Raw genomic sequence first — 17,014 nt, 5'->3', positions numbered from 1 at the left:
ATAACAGAAAAATATTCACAATACATTAGAGGAAAGGTTCATCATTAAGTGTATATGTATATATACATCTATATTTCAATTCAATTCTTTTTGCCAGTCCTGGGTCTTGAATTTGGGGCCTGGACACCGTTCTTGAACTTTTGTGCTCAAGGTTAGTGTTCTACCACTTGAGCCATAGCTCTACTTCTGGATTTTTGTGTTTAATTAGAGATAAAGAGTCTCATGAGACTAAATGAAATGAACTCTAGGATATGGAAACAAGAGCTTTACCTTGTATGATTGTTGTTCTTAATGTACTATTTCTCTTCTCTTTTTTTTTTGCCCTTATGGTTAATCTCATATTGTTACTGTATCTGACTCTGTTACCTGGTATATTGTATATATGTTTGTTTATTTGAAATAGGAAAGGGAAGAGGGGGGAAACAAGATGATTGCGAGGGGCGGGGGGAAGGAAATGTGAACAAAAACATGAGAAGGGGTATCAAGGTGTGAGAAGTAATGCACCTACTGGGTAAATGTAACTGTAACCCCTCTATAGAGTACCCTGACAATAAAAAAAGGGGGGGGGGAAGCATCTCATGAACTTTCTTGCTGTGATTTTCAGATCTCAGTCTCCTGAGCTTTGAGGATTATAGGTGTGAACTATCCGTGCCTAGCCAAGATCCTATTTTTTCTTACATGTAAAAATAAACCTGCAAGATTTTTACCTTGTAGAGTTAACAGTGTATCTTGAGATTGTCCAGTGACAATCTCTTTGCTTATAAATAGCAAATACATTTACAGGGAAATATTTTCTCACCAGTTTTCAAATCAAATAAGAATGTGTTGTCTTATAATAACAGTAAAAAAAAAAAACTATTCTTAAAAGCCCAGCCACTTACAAAGCTGAAGAACATATGCTGTATAAATGTTCGATTTTGGGTGGCCGATGTGTCCTTTAATTACTGAGAGGTGACTTTCACATCATGTCACTTTCTTAGAATATGAGTTTGCCACAGGCAGGGCCATCAAGAATTCCTTTGGAGGCTTAAATATTCCAGGACATCATTTGATGCTGCTTATAAAAATAACACCCATTGGAATGTGAACGTAAACTAGGAGTGTAGGCTGACTTTTTTCTCTAAGCTGTTTTGTGTTTTTTTGGTGCTGGTTCCTGAGGCTTGAACTCAGAGAGTCTGGGCACTGTCCCTGAGCTTTTGTGTCCAAGGTTTGTTCTCTACTATTTGGACCACAGCTTCTTTGGTCTTTTTGGTACTTAAAGATAGACACTCACAAACTTTCTTGCCTGGGCTGGCTTTGAACCACAATCTACATTTCTCAGCCTCCAGAGTAGCTAGGTTTACAGGTGTGAGCCATTAACCTACTTTTGCATGTGTGGACCTCTTTATATTGTGCCTCTTCCCTGAAGCTTAAACTCAGGGTTCAGATCTTCCTGACCATTCTAATCTTACCACATAAAATAAGTCATCAGTGCTCTCTGTGGCTGTACAACGCTCTCCCAGTTCTGTTTTAGCTGAATGTCTAGCCAAGGATTCTGAAAAGAATAGACTCTGGAAGAGACGTAAGGAACAGAAGACAATGGAGCAAGCCTCTACCACCCTCCTGAGGAAAACAAGCAGAGGATTACTAATGGGCAAGGCTATGCTGCCACAGTGTTATTATTGCCAAGCTAGAAAATTCAATGCAGAGGGCCTCAGTTCATTTGCCCATGACACAGGGAATTCTCCGCCAGAAGAGCTCCACTGAATCAACCCTCATTAAAATGTCAAGGCGCCTGATCATACTAATAATGCCACGTTGATAGTGAATCTGAAGTAGCTAATATGCTTTATTAGAAGTTGCAAACTTGAGGCAACTTCTTACAAACCCCCGTGGGCTTAACCAAATTATTTGTAAAATGCAGCTCGGGGCCAGGAGTTCATCATAGCCCTTCCTGCTGCCTTGTTCCACCTTCCTCTGTCTTTTAAAATCCAGCTACAACAGGAGAACCACTCACTCCTGGCATCAGTCTTTCTGCAGCCTCTACAGGTAGCTTCCTTGTTTCTTCCCCATGGGCCTCCACTCTCTCAGCTGGCCACAAGCTATCATGTTGCTCTGGATGGGATCTGGTGCCTTCTGTTTCAGTACTTCCTAAGTCACTTATGGTTGAAGCTATCCTCTTATGCCTTTCTTAGTGCCATGTCTTTAGGTGTAAGTCAGGCAGATGATAAATCTATTTGGCAGGCACCCCACTTCTACTCTCTCCCATCAGTTTTGGTTGGGATACAGGGTCTCCTGCTTCTGTCTTGCCTCAGGGGCTAAGTTCAGAAAGAAGAGCTATGCTGTTCCAACAAAGGTGAGATTTGAACTTAGGTTTTCCCACCTGCTTGCCAAGGTAAGAGGGACAGTGAGCCTCACCTGGGATGTAGGGGCAGGCTGGCAGGGGTGAGGACTGAGCAGCACCGACTGGTCCAGCAGACAGAGAGCAGGGAAGAGGAATGAGAATTGAGCCCAGAGGAGATCTGACCACAGGTTTGCACAGTAAGGCATCAACCAAGGCCAGGCAACAGGATTCTGCACCCCAGGGTAGGATCAACAAATTAGGGATGTTAAAATGAGGTGAAACTGGAAGTTCTAGAACATTCCTCAGGGAATCGACCTGCACGCTGGCAGCTGTTTGGTGGGTGAATGAAATGGCCATGGAAACTGAGCCCACATACTGTAAGCAAAGCTGTGACATTTTGGTTTGCTACTTAAAAAAAAAAAATTATAGGCCTGGGATGTAGCTCAGTGGCAAAGTGCTTGCCTAGCAAGTGTAACATCTGGGTTCAATCCCCAGTGCCAAAAAAGAAAAGACAACAACAAAAAAATTAATGAAGTTCACAGTTCCTCTGCCAGTGGACCAGAAAAAACTCCCCACTCCTTAGTTTATCCTGTATTTTCCTGCTTCTTCCTTTGCTATGCACTTTTAAATGGCTTTATTTTCTTTTCACAGATGGAAATTCTTGGTGAAAACTGCTCACAAGGCTGATTTTTCATTTTTTTGCCCACATTAAATCCTAGACATTAAACTCACTTGCACACATAGTTGTGAAAGCATAAATTCTTTAGTAAAACACATGCGCTTATAGAGTTAGAGCATGAACAATTCTCTGCTGGGCAACAGTCTCCAAAGTTATCAAAAATTGTTTTGTAATAATCTTATCTAGCATTTAACAGATTACCTTAATTTTATTATAATCTCATATTTTAATACTGTGTAGAATATCTTTGATTTATTGGAATGTTCAAAAATGGAATGTTTGATTTGGCACTTTTAAAAGATTTTCTTGTTTTGTTTTTGACGGTTGTGGGGCTTGAACTCAGGGCCTGGTTGCTGTCCCGGAGCCTGTTTGTGCTAAGACTAGAGCTCTACTACTTGACCCACTACTTGACCCACAGTGCCATTTCTAGGCTTTGAGAAGTTAGTTGGAGATAAAGAGTCTCATGGGGACTTTTCTTCCCAGACTGGCTTTGAACTTTGAGCCTCCAGAGTAGCTACGATTACAGGCGTGAGCCATCACACCGGTCTGGTTTAAGAGTTTTGAAACACATTTTCCCTCTTAAATGACTAGATTGGGATGCAAGATGAGGTTGCTGAATCTTAGGGCCATCAGTGCATCTGTCAAGCAGTGTTAGAGGCTGTACTAGCTTCCTTTTTACTGTGACAAAGCACTCAAGATAAAGTAACTTTTAAAGAGGAAAGGTTTATTCCATCAGAGAACACTCAGATCCTCTAAATATAGCATCATCATATAGAGTTTATAGACGAATGAGCTATACACATTAAACATTTCCTTAAAATGCCTGGCTAATTGGCTGCTTTCTTGTGATTTACCTCTCTGGGGTACAGGAGGAGGAGTAAAAATAGCTCATTATTGAGGCAGCCTACTGTGTGCCAAGTACCTAACACACATGACCTCATTTTATCCTGACAACACAATGAGACTGCTTCTATTATTACCTTCCTCCACCCACGTCGAAAATGGAACATGGCTATGTTGTTTTGCAACCTGAATGCTATCAGGACATTCAGTACCCCAGAGACGCCTCACATCCTGACTCCCAGCAGGCTTTCACAGGACATGGTGGGGTCCTGGGGCCTTCAGAATAGGACGAATCAGTTTTCAATCTGAAGGGATCAAGGTTTAGCTGCACATTTTGGTGTGTGCCAGTGCTGGGGCTTGAACTCAGAATGTAAGTGCTATCCCCTTATTTTTTGGTCCAAGGTTGGTGTTCTACCACTGCAGCTATAGCTCCACTTCTTGTGTTTTAGTAAGTAATTGGAAAGAATAGTCTCACAGACTTTCCTGCCCAGGCTAGCTTCCAACTGTAGCCCTCAAATCTCCACCTCCTAAGTAGCTAAGAGGACATACAGTTGGGGCCTGGCTAGTATATGCTTTTAGTTTGCCATTGTGAACTGGGAAAATTGCTTCTCCAGGTAAAGAGGAAAGCAATCTTTTAATGTTCTGCTCAGAAAATAAAACCCAGCATTGAAAGAAAGTGAGTGCAAACTTAAAAAATTCCTGCCTAACCATGGGGCTGTATACACAACTATACTTAAAATGAGTTCTTAAAATTACAAATTTAATTTTATATGTATTTTCCCAAGAGAAATAAATTTGGGTGAAAAGAGGCCATATACTTTCTTATATTAATAGTGAAAAGGGCACCATATCATTTTATATACTCAGTACATCAGCCAGAGTGCTGATGATATTTACCAAAGGGGATGAAGGTTTCTTTGTTCTCAACAGCAGCAGGATCATTCTGTTTATAAACACTTCCTAACATCTTTTTTTTTTTTTTCAAATGCCTCCCAGGCCCTGCTCTGCCCATGTTGAAGAGACAGTCTGCTTAGGCTGGCGGGGAGCCCAGGGGCTGCATCCTCAGCCACCTCCTTTGTGCTCTCCGTGGGTGGAGTAGTAAAGCTGTAGCCAACTGCAGCCAAATAAAAATCCAGATGCAGTCTCCTCCGGCTAGAAGCTATTTATTGTTTTCAGAGGAACCCACCATCAAAGTCATCTGTGCCCCCACTCACTCCTCCTGTCTTCCAGTTCTTGACTGAAGAAAAAAAATGCTCACACTCTACTAGCTGCCACAGTGACCTCCTGAAGACAATGTGTGCACCCCCAGGGAGCAGGAACAGAGCATGTGATGGTGGCATGATGCCGTGAGCTCAGCCTCTGGCTGTGGTGAGGTTGCCAACAATATGGCTTAAGTCTCCATCATCTCCTCCTTCCTACCAGCACTGATTCACTTAGCCACTGGCCAGGACATCTGTTATCAACTTCTTACTTTCTCCCCTGGCTCAGCATTCTGTTTAAAAAAAACAAAAACAAACAAAAACCCTCCCTGCTCTAGACCCTGGAATATCGCATGGTAAGAACAAAATGAGATGTTTCCAGAGAAGGTAAAAATGGATTGTATTAATAGACCAGCAGAGACTAAGGAGAGGATCTGGAATATTCTTCCACAAATGTCTTTATATTATCGGTAGAATGAAGAAATATTTAAATCTTGGAAGAAAAAACAACAGGTCCCAAACATAGACATGTTTGGGAAAAACAAGTATGGGGTATAAAAAAGACTGGGTACAGCTGGCCTGGAAATCCACATTGTCTTTCTCCTAAAGGCAACATGGAGAAGTACCTTGGGGTGGCTTGCATACCTCTGCCTTTCCATATACATATATACACATGAATATATGTATATGCAGATACATGCATGTATACATGTATGCGTACAGCAACACACATGTGATACATGTATATGTATATGCATGTATATAACATATGCACACATATACATATAAATACTATATATGTGAGAAGGCATATATGTAATATGCACATATGTATATGTAACATATATGTGACATATCTATGATATACATTTGTAAAGGCTTTAAACCAGTAGTCTATGATTGTCCTAGATACTACTCTCAATGGCTCGACCTGAGGACCAAGGCTCTCTAATTCCTGCTTGCTTCCCAGCATCCTCTCTGCCTTGCATTCTCCTTTGCCTGTAGCCATTTCACCTCCCTCCTTCCATGTTCTAGGTTTTCTACTTCCTTGCACCTCTAGGTGGTTCTTGAATATCATTTTCTCCTCCTGGAATTTTTTTTTACCACCTTCTATATCCTCCTCTATTTGCTTAACTCTCAGTCTTCACATCTCTCTTTTGAGTTTTCTCCCTGGTTTGGTACTTCGGTTAGCAAGGCTCACACATGGCTTTATTAAACCATCTTCCCATATATTAAAGGCTCCATGGACCTAGAGATTGCATCTATTTTGCTATCACATTACCAGCATCATTTTAGCATCGAGTCTTGGATATAGCAGATGTGTTGAAAATTTGTTGGAAAGCAAAAAGACAGAAGAGCCAAGAAATAAGAGCTGTCAATAAATAGTAATTATTGTCAGATTTTTTTTTCTGTTTCAAGTCTCAAAAAGAAAGGCAATTTATGTGACCAGGAATGGATCATGTGTGGAAATGAAATCAGAATCAACACCTGAAAATACAGAATCTCCAACAAGTTACTACATACCTCTGGGAGACAAGTGAAACAGTTCAATGTAGATATAGCCTTAGAGAGACACAACAGGACTCAGGGCTAAATGTGAATTTATGCCTCCATGGCTATATAAATTTACAACTGTTCACCCTTTTAAGTTTAGCTGCTGGTAAGTAGAATTCCCTCTAGTTTAAAAATACAACCTGAAACTGTGGAAACTAGTCTAAATGGCACAAGTGAGCTGAGTTTATCCATCCAGTCCTTGAAATCATTTACTGAAGAAAATTGTGACACGGCTGATGCCTGCCCCCTAGTGGACGATCTAATGATAGCACTTTTTAAAGGCAAAGCGCATCAATTCAGGGCTATTCCAGGAAGAAAACAATGCAACCTTCTTGGGTAAGTAGTCTTACCATTTCCCTTTTGAATCTTAAATTTGAAATGAGATCTATTTATTCTTCTGTAGTGTAGATGTAAAATAATAGGTAACAAATATAAAGCTCTATCTGGTCCAAAGTGACCTTGGCTCTAAATGTATCCCACTGGACAAACCACAGATCACTGAAATAGGGCAGCAACTCAACTTCCAGAACCAGAAGATGGGAATGAGATCTAAGATTCAGAATTGTCACTCACTATCTTGTCATTCTTCACCAGGCATTCATCCTCTATGGCTTAGTTTTCTTATCTGAGTGGTAACCAGAGGTTAGGGAGGGTTTTGGAATGAAGAGAGATGACAGGTATAAAGTTACAATCAGATAGGAAAAAGAAGTCCTAGGGTGCAGAAATCCCTGAATGATGGATCACTGGTTAATAATATTGTATTGGATATTTTGAAAGAAAATGAACATTCTTGCCACCAATTAAAAGTATTCCAAGCAATGGATCTGCCAAATACTCTGATTTGATTACACAGGGTATACACACACACACAAATATGTAAGAATATTCTCAGGGGAGGAACATAAAGGCATAATGCCTCCGTGCTTCTGAGTTTAAAAATAATTTTTATCAAATGAATTCCAGGAAATGGAAACAAGAAAAAGAGTATATCAGCCACACTATACTTTACAAATACATCCAATTATTACGCCAATTGAAAGCAAATGAAATTGCCAGTAGTGGCTCACACCTGTAATCCTAACTACTGTGATCTGAGGATCACAGTTCAAGCCAGTCTGGGCAGGAAAGTCCAAGGAACTCTTATCTCCAATGAAGTACTCAGGGAAAAGCCCCAGGACTGGAATAAAATATAACAAATGAAAAATGGAGGTTTAAGATAACCACTTAGCACTTTTGTGTTCTAAAGTTCAGTGAGCTTGTTACCAAAATCACAAATCACGTGATCCCAGGGACATGACTTTAGACCCACCCCAGGCTCGTGTACCCAGCAGCACTTTTCTGAAATACTGTGGAAGATTGCACGGTGCTATCTGGGGATACACCAGTCAAGAAATAGACAGCAGCTCTTCAGAGAACAAGTTCACTGGTGGTGTGGGAGGAAGCAGGGAGAGATTTTAAGAACTCATGAAATAGCAATAATTGATGGGATGTCCAAGTGAAAAAGAGATAAGTGATCAAAGTGCTTCTCAGGACTCCTTGTCAAGGGCAACTGAGTGGATTAGAGCCACTGGCTGAACTAAAGGACACGGGAGACTCACCTGGCAGGGAGAAAAATAATGAACTTAGCTATGTTTAAGGAGAAACTCGTGAAAGACCCAGGTAGATGTGGTGGAAAGACCCTGATCTGGAACTCAGAAGAATCCTTTAATGATAGCATTTTAAATTAAGGGCACTGGCCAGATATGGCAAGAAGAGAAGTAGACACAGAGTTGAAATTTCTTGTTTAGAAGAGTGAAGATTAAAACTGGTGACAGAGAATGTAGAGAATAAAAACACCCCTTGAAATGGTGCTATACAAGCCAAGAGAAGAGCCTTCCACTCTGCGGAATGGAGCTAGTAGAGCAATCACCAAGGGACTGAAAGTCAACGCTGGCATCTGGGACTGTGTTGATGTAGGTTGATGTGATTTCTATGAGGTCACAGGTAAGGGTTAGGGTTCTTGGGCCAGAAGAGAGATGAAGTAGAAGAAAAACAAACATGGGAGAAACTCTCTCAAGGGGCCTGGTTGAAGGTGAGGAGAGAGAGATAGGTGAATGGAGGGTGCATAAGGCAGAACTGAAATTTTTGCCAGTCCCAGGGATTGAACTCAGGGCCTGAATGTTGTCCTTGGATTTTCTCAAGGCTAGAACTCTACCATTTGAGCCTAGCACTACTTCCGTTTTTTTTCTATGTATGTGGTGCTAAGGAATCGAACCCAGATCTTCATGCATGCTAGCCAAGCACTCTACCACTAGGCCAAACTGGGCCTGAGGATTGAATTTTTGTGAAGGCTTATGGAGAGGATCCAGTCAAGATGCCCAGGTTGAAGGTCAAGGCCAGAGAGACAGTAAAAAGAATGTGTTATAGTCCCATCGAGGACTCTCCTAGCAGAGGATTACAGTAGCACAAAACCTAGGTACATAAAGTCATATAGGATGAGGTTAAAGGAAAGGACCTCTAGGATATGGAAACAAGAGCTATATAATGTGTGACTGTTGTTCTTAATGTACTATGCTATTTCTCTTCTCTTTTGTTGCCCTTTGGTTAATCTCATATTGTTACTGTATCTTACCTTGTTACTTGGTATATTGTATATATGTTTATTTATTTATTTGAAATAGGAAAGGGAAGGGGAGAAAACAAGATGATTGGGGGGAGTGGTGGGAGGGGAATGAGGACAAAAGCATGAGAAGGGGTATCAATGTCTGAGAAGTAATGCACCTACTCTGGGCAAATGTAACTGTAACCCCTCTATACATTAACCCAACAACAACAACAAAACAACAAATGGAATGTGTTAAAGTCCTTGAGAAAGTATGGAAGGAAGAGTTCGGGGGCACTGACAGAGCTTTGGGTCTTAGGAGGCCAAGCTCATCCTCTGCTGTAGTGGAAGAGAAAGACGGAGTGATAAGGGAAGTTAAGGCAACTTGAGAACTCCAATTTCTGCATAAATGAGGTGATAAATTCATTAGCTGGAAGTGAGAAAGATGGAGTCAGAGAGAGAAGAGAGGAAACATGAGCTCGCTAGTGAAATATATTCAGTGTCGGCAGGCAGAATGGAAATGACCATAAGCCAGCGATGCCATTGGACTTCATGCTAAGGAGAGACATAGGCAAATAGGCTCGGCTGGGGTTTGCCAGCCTAAAGAAGAACAACAACAAACACACACCAAAAGAACTTAAGACACTGTTAAGAGTAGAAAAGACAGACTCCAGGAATCTTAGACTAATAGAGGGAAGTGGAAACAGAGCTGGGACAGGGTAGGTAGAAGGGAGGAAGAAAAGTAGTGAACTGGCTAATGGCTCCATGGAGTCAAGTGGGGTGAATCAAGATGCCCACAGCATCTTGATACAAAATAAATTGTTTCTCTTGTTTGCCTGTCAGACTCCTCTCACACTACTCACAACTGGAATTGCACAAAGGCTCTGAGTGCTTATGTTGAAACACTGAGTGAATGAATGCATGGCTCACGAGAGGCACACAAGACCATAGGGAAACAAGATTTCCCATTTTCTGGCCCTGCGACAGACACTGCTGTAGTCGGTAGGCATCAGATGATGAACTAACTGGGCACAAATACCAAATTTAAAAAAATTAAATGGAAGTGTTGGTATTGCAACTCAAGTGTTGAAATTACAATCATCTAACTTGTATGGGCACATTCTATAGATTGTTTATTGAGCTTCCATTTTCAGAATCTAGCAGGGTGAATCAAAGTAGCTGACAGAACAATGAAAATAGTAAATGAGGGAAGAAAACCCAAACCCTTGGCCCAATACAAGAAAAAAAAATATGCTTACCTGAGGCGGGAGTCCTTAAAGGTGTTGAGATAGGCAGGGTAGCTCCATTCAATCTGATTTCCTTTACATCGAAGCTCTACAGTTTGTCCTGCCGTCAGGCTGAGGGTGGCAGCCGGTCTCTGGAAGCGGCCTTTGTCTAGCATCAGCATCATGATAGACGTAGTCTTTGGTGTGGACTCGTCAGAGTCCTTGTCCTTTGCCTTAGGACTCTTGGGTCTCGCCTTCTTGGTAGCAGGCTTGATTCTATTCTCTTGGCTCTTTGGACGCTTGGGCGTGGGAGGTTGTGGGGCAGCAACTGTACACATATGAGGAAGAGAGCAAGAGGGACATCAAAACACTCCCAGAGGAAGCAAGCCCAGAGCAGAGGGCATGGCAATCTCCCCTGCCTGTACGACATAATTATTATCAGTAGCAATCATAATTACGTTCTCGATTCATTCTTTAATTTTCTAGGTCCGAGATGGCCACTCAAACTTGGTCCCTGATGCTTTTGCTCATTGCTAATATTCTACCAATTGAGCCATGCCTCCAAACCCATTCTTTAATACAACATAAATGTATTTTGGATTCAAAGTTATTCAGCTTCAGTAAACTATTTCATATTTGCACTGAAGTTTGATCTTATAAAAGTATTGTTCCTTGTAGCTCACATAAGACGCTGTGGTCTTAGCAGTTCCTATGCTCTCATTTTTTCTGTTCAAGTTGATTCTTTTTTATGCCAGTCCTGAGGCTTGAGCTCAGGGCCTAGGCACTATCTCAGCTTTCCCCCCTCTCCTCTCCTGCTGGGAGCCAGAGTGTGGAGCCAGGCTGCCCCTTGAATCTGCACATCTGAGTAAGATAACTACACTAAGAAGCCAGCTGGTGCCATGCCTAAGAACTTCTGAAGCTACTTTGTCTGTATTGTGAACTTTCTGATCTCTTTGATTTATTGAGTTATTGTTTTATGGCCTTGTCCTGTTTAACTGATCTGAGATTTACCATATGAATGTAACCCCTGGCAGTTCCCTGGTTTCGAGAAAGTATATAAGCCTTGATTTGGAAATAAATGAGGCTGCAGTCTTAAGCTCACAGCCTTCTTGAGCTGTTAACTTGGGCTATAGTCCTCCGAACCCCATCTGTTTGTCTCTCTTCTATTTTTTCCTAGTCCCTGCCCCCTATTTCAGGAATCCAGGTTCGCTGCTGGCTGGCCCCTGCCAGTGGCGCCCAAACAGGGACCCTGAAAATCTGGGACAACGGTGGAGGACCCCCGCTGTGGTGAGTGACGTGTCATAGGACTCTTAAGAGAGTGAGAGAGCCGGAGAGTGTATAGTCGGGAGTAAAAAATTATGGGACAAGACAGCCGCAGGCTCAATGTGCAGGCCCTTAGAGGCACACGGAACGCGGGAAGGGAAGGGCAGGAGCAGCTTAAAGGTTTCCTACAGTTTATCGAGGAAGCATGCCCGTGGTTTCCAGAGGAGGGAACCCTAAATTTACAAACCTGGTTAAAGGTAAGGAAAAAGCTTGAGCAATTTTATGAAACTGTTTTGTCCCCCTGCCTGTAGATTTTTGCAGGATGGGATGAGTCCACCTGGGAGAGGGTAGCCTGACAGGGTCAGAAAGGGGAGCATTTCAGGGGCCCCCTGGGAGAGTGCTCTGCTGCCACTGTAGATAAAGGCACAGGCCAGCAAATTTATCCACCACTGATTGATCTCAAACTCCGAAATGAAAGCAGACCTCCCCCTCATCCTGGTGGATACTCTACGGAGTTTCCCTTATGCCCCTCGCCCCCCCAGGAATCTCCTGGGATGGGAAGCCCAACCCTCAGTAATTCCCCCCTTTTCTTTGTAGAACAAATGTTTGAAACAATGCCTACCACCTTGAATACTTCCCAACATTGGAAGACAATCTTATGGGCAATACTTTCGGGGAGAAAGATTAATAGACTTTTCATGTCAGTGTGACTTGATACATTTTTCTTTCCTTTCAATTAATTTATTTTTTTGACCAGTCCTGGGGCTTGAATTCATGGCCTGGGCACTGTCCTTGGACACTTTTTGCTCAAGGCTAGCGCTCTGCCACTTAAGCCACAGTGCCACTTTGGCTTTTTCTGTGTATGTGGTATGGCGGTCTTCATGCTAGGCAAGCACTCTACCACTAGGCTATGCTCCTGGCCCATTTTTCTTACCTTATTACAGATGTTTGAGCAATCATAAAGGATAAAACCCTTCTATAAACCTTATAACAGTTAGGCAAGTAGTGATACCTGAGATTTGTAAGCTATCAGAACCTGATTGGTTATACTACTCAGGAACACAAGATGATCTGATTATGGATATTATACAATCAGCTATTTGCTATTGCGCCTAAAGAAATCATTTGACCTTTTGGCCAAGCAAACCTACCAGTTGAATTCAGCTGCCTGATCACAAAAATTAATCCAGGTTTTGATGGTAAAGACACTAAGTCACAGTCTCCGTTTCTCTCACATTCACACACACACACACACATAAGCTATGATTGTGACTCAGATACTAAGAGTTTCATGAGACTGAATGAAGTCCATATCTCACTTTTGAACAGAATATGAGTTTAGTCTAACTTTGTAAATTAGCCTTAAAAATATAAGAATTTGGCATGGTGCAGCTGGCTCAGATCTGTAATCCTAGATACTTAGGAGACTGTGATCTGAAGATTACAGTTCAAAGCTAGCCTGGGCAGGAAAGTCTATGAGACTCCTCTTCAATTAACCAGCTGGAAGTAGAGCTGTGGCTCAAGTGCTAGAGCCCTAGTCTTGACCACTCCCTCCCCCAAAGAAAAGCTCAGAGCCTGGATGCAGCCTCTGAATTCAAGCCCCAGAACTGGAACCAACTAAAAATTAAAGATTATTTTTGACAAAAGTGAAAGCTAAAAAAACCCTACTTAGCCAGGCACTGGTGGATTATGCCTGTAGTCCAAGATACTCAGGAGACTAAGATTTGAGAATTGTAGTTAGAAGCCAGCCAGGTCAAGGAAATCAGTGAAACATTTACTTCCAATAAACCTCCACAAAGCCAGAAATGGGACTTGTTCAGGTGGTAGAGAGCTAGCCTTGAGCCAAAAAGCTCAGGGAAAGCACAAAGGCCCGAGTTCAAGCCAAAGGATGAGTGTATGTGCTCATTAGTGTCAGTGCACATCACAAAATCCCTTCAGTCACATTGTTTAGTGTTGCATAGTATACTGTATAAAAAATAAGTGACAAAATTCATAGATCATGATATACTGACTTTGAGTTCCTATCTGCTAGTGATAGCTAGGGTCTCCGAGTGTCACCCGCTCTGTCTCAGCTTCCTCATCAGTAAATTAAGATGGCAATGGTAACTGCCTTGTGGATTGTTGTGGGAATTAGTACATGAGTGAATATGTTTAAGAAACGGACCATAGTGTCTAAACCATAGAAAGTGGGAGCTGAGAGCTACTTGTATTGGCATTGTCATGTGACTCCATCATAAGGAGGTGGTGGGGGAAAGCAGCTCACTCTTGTCAATGTACAGAGGCCAAGCAGGGCATCACAGGTCATCATAGATGTAGGGAAAACTCAGACCTTTTGCTTCTGAGCCTACAATCACTTAGGATATTAACCTGTCTGTGGTTTCACTATATTTGTATAGATCTCGGACATGCTGTTATTGTCTAAACAAATTCTTTGTAGATAGGCCAGTTCCTCCAGCAAGAAGTTCCAAGTCAAACAGAACTTTATGCTGGGGATGAGAACACAAGGCCTGGTGATGATTTTCATTTATTAACATCTCCCAAGTAAGAAGGTGCTGTTCAAAATATCCCAATGAATGAACAAAGTAAAAGCGGGAAGCAAACAGGGAAAGACTCTGATTTCCCAGCGTCATCTGGAGATCACTATCATGCCTGATTCATTAAGTCACTTGGCAAGCTGGGCACTGGTCGCGTAGGCCTATAATCTTAGTTATTCACAAGGCTGAAATCTGAGGATCATGGTTCAAAGCCAGCCTGAGCAGGAAAGTCCATGGCAGTCAATCCAAAATTAACCACCAGAAAGGGGGAAGTAGAGCTGTGACTCTAACTGGCAGAACACTAGTCTTGAGCAAAAATACTCAGGGACAGTGCTCAGGTCCTGAGTTCCAGCCCCATGGTAAAAAACCTAGTCACTTAGCTATTTAAACTTAATTCCATAGGCATGTGTTAGAAAAGAAATTCATTAGAAGAATCAGAGCTAGCACAGCACCATTTCTGGTCTTCTGGTGGTTAATTGGAGACATGTGTCTCACATTCTTTAGTGCCCCAGCTGGCTTTGAATTGCGATCCTCAGATCTCCGACTCCTGAGTAGCTAGGATTACAGGTATGAGCCACCCAGCTCAGCTCTTACTGGGCAGTTTATGGAGACAGCCCAGCCTGTGGGAGGCCTCAAATAACCATACTTCAAACTTTCCAGTAGCTCAGGTATTGTCGCTCAGTTGTACAGCCCGAGACAGACACTCTCATTTCTCCATTCTTCATGCACTACCACCCAGAGATTGAACGCTTTTCCATGAGAAAAGCAGAGCAGGTAGGAGAGACACACAGGGGAGATGACGTGTCCCCTCCTCCCTCCAAGAAGGGAAAGTATTCTTGGAAGTATTTTCATACAATGGCAGGGAATGAGCTGCTTGTATTTCAGGATAGAAACTGAGACATTTTTATCAGAAAGAATGACATCGCCCCATTTATAAGTAAATAGAAAGACTTGGAAAAAAATCATATTAAGAGAAGCCAGACTCAGAGGAACATAGGCTCAATGGTTTCCCTCATTTGTAATAATTACTACACATCTAGGGCTCTCCTAGCAGTGGATTACAATAGCACAAAATCTAGATTCATAAGGTCATATAGGATGAGGCTAAATGAAAGAATCTCCAGGATATGGAAGCAAGAGCTTTACCTTGTGTGATTGTTGTTCTTAATGTACTATGTTATTTCTCTTCTCTTTTCTCTTTTGTTGCCTATTGGTTAATCTCATATTGCTACTATACCTGACTGTGTTACCTGGTATATTGTATATACGTTTGATTATTTGAAATATGAAAGGGAAGGGGGGAAAACAAGATGATTGGGAGGGGGTGGGGAGAAGGAAATGGGTTATCAGTGTATGAGAAATAATGTACCTGCTACCTGGAGAATGTAACTGTAACCCCTCGATACAATAAAACATTCTAAAAAACGGAGGCATTTTTCCTGATCATCTACTAGAACACAGTTGGTGACTTTCTTCTTAAAAATGTTTCTTCACAGGCCAGATGTGGCAGTGCATACCTGTGGTCTCTGCTACTTGGGAGGTGGAGGGGGGGAGGGTGGCCATCTGAGGTCAGTCTTGGCAAAGTTAACAGACCCTAGCTGAAAAACAAACTAAAAGAACTGGAGACTTTGCTCAAGTGATTGCTCAGCAATCATGAGGCCCTGGGTTCAATTACAGCACAGGAGAGAAACCCTTCAAATTCTTATTCCCTTTCTCTCAAGGCATAATTTTTTTTCTTTTTTTCCAGTCCTGGGGCTTGAACTCAGGGCCTATCCTTAAGCTTTCTCAAGGCTAGAGCTCTACCACTTGAGCCATAGCACCATTTCTGGCTTTTTCTGTGTATGTGATGCTGAGGGAATCGAACCCAGGGCTTCCTGCATGCTAGGCACATCTTCCAGCTCTCAGGGCATAATTCTGCCTGAGTCTCTTCCTGACAACTCTGTAATCATGTCAGATTTTTTTTATTCCTCCTCTTTTCTTTCTTGCTGATTTGAGCTTGCAGAACTTAGCAACTTCTAAGTTTGCTCCCTCTCCAAGTGACCTCACACCATCCCGGATCTGGTAACATCTGCCTGCTAAAAAGCTGCCTTAGCTCCTGGCCTGACCTCACCTCGAAACTCCAGATGGAATACTCTGTGGTTTACTCAGCCACTACTTGCAAGATGAAGAGGCATCTCAAATTTAACTGTCCAAAGTTAAACTTTAGTTACCCTGTGCAATGCTCCTTCCAAGGGTGGCCTTTGCAGTGACTGTGTCAATCATTTAAAAGTATGTGCTGAGTCTTCCCAAGCTGACAAGGCTTAGGGATTTCCTGGACCTGTAGCCACTCTGTCAACTGGCACAAGCCCATCTGAAAGCTGATGCACTCTCCATGCCTCTAACCTTCAAAGTTCTTCTTTCCCAAACTGGCAAGATTGCCTCCTCCCCTGTCTCAGGTTGACAATATCCTGGCTTCCTGTTCCTGTCTTACCCTGGCTCTTAGTTCATTTGTGAGCCTCAATGAGATCATAAAAGTTCCAATTCCTGGTACCAATGCATGCAACCCCCTTTGGAATTATGCCTTTACAGATACGATCAGGTTAAGATAAAGAGATAGGTTCTCACCCAATAGGATTGCTGTCTGTATAAAGGCCACACCAAGAAGAGAATGCTATATGAAGACAGAGGCATAGGGAGAGAAGACAGTCATGAAACAACAGAGGCAAAGACTGGTGTGACATAGGTACAAGACAAGAGACACCAGACAGTGCCAGATGCTACAGGAGGCACAGAAAGATCCTATTCAAAGTTGCAGAAGTAGCAAGGCCTTTTA

At 42.3% G+C, this 17,014-nt stretch overlaps 1 protein-coding gene across 1 annotated transcript in view; it reads right to left on the bottom strand.

The window, feature by feature from the left end:
- Window positions 1-17,014, bottom strand: part of Pdgfrl (platelet derived growth factor receptor like) — a 45,601-nt gene that overhangs the window by 21,374 nt on the left and 7,213 nt on the right. The window contains exon 2 of the mRNA XM_090354016.1: window positions 10,439-10,733. Coding sequence (XP_090210142.1) covers window positions 10,439-10,733 — 295 coding nt within the window. The remainder of the gene's footprint in view (window positions 1-10,438; window positions 10,734-17,014) is intronic.

The sequence above is a fragment of the Megascapheus bottae genome, chromosome 20 (genome assembly GCF_031878675.1).
Source record: "Megascapheus bottae isolate mThoBot1 chromosome 20, mThoBot2.hap1, whole genome shotgun sequence".
Lineage (NCBI taxonomy): Eukaryota > Metazoa > Chordata > Mammalia > Rodentia > Geomyidae > Megascapheus > Megascapheus bottae.
Note: the sequence above shows the minus strand (reverse complement) of the source record. Positions and strands in the feature narration are given on the sequence as shown.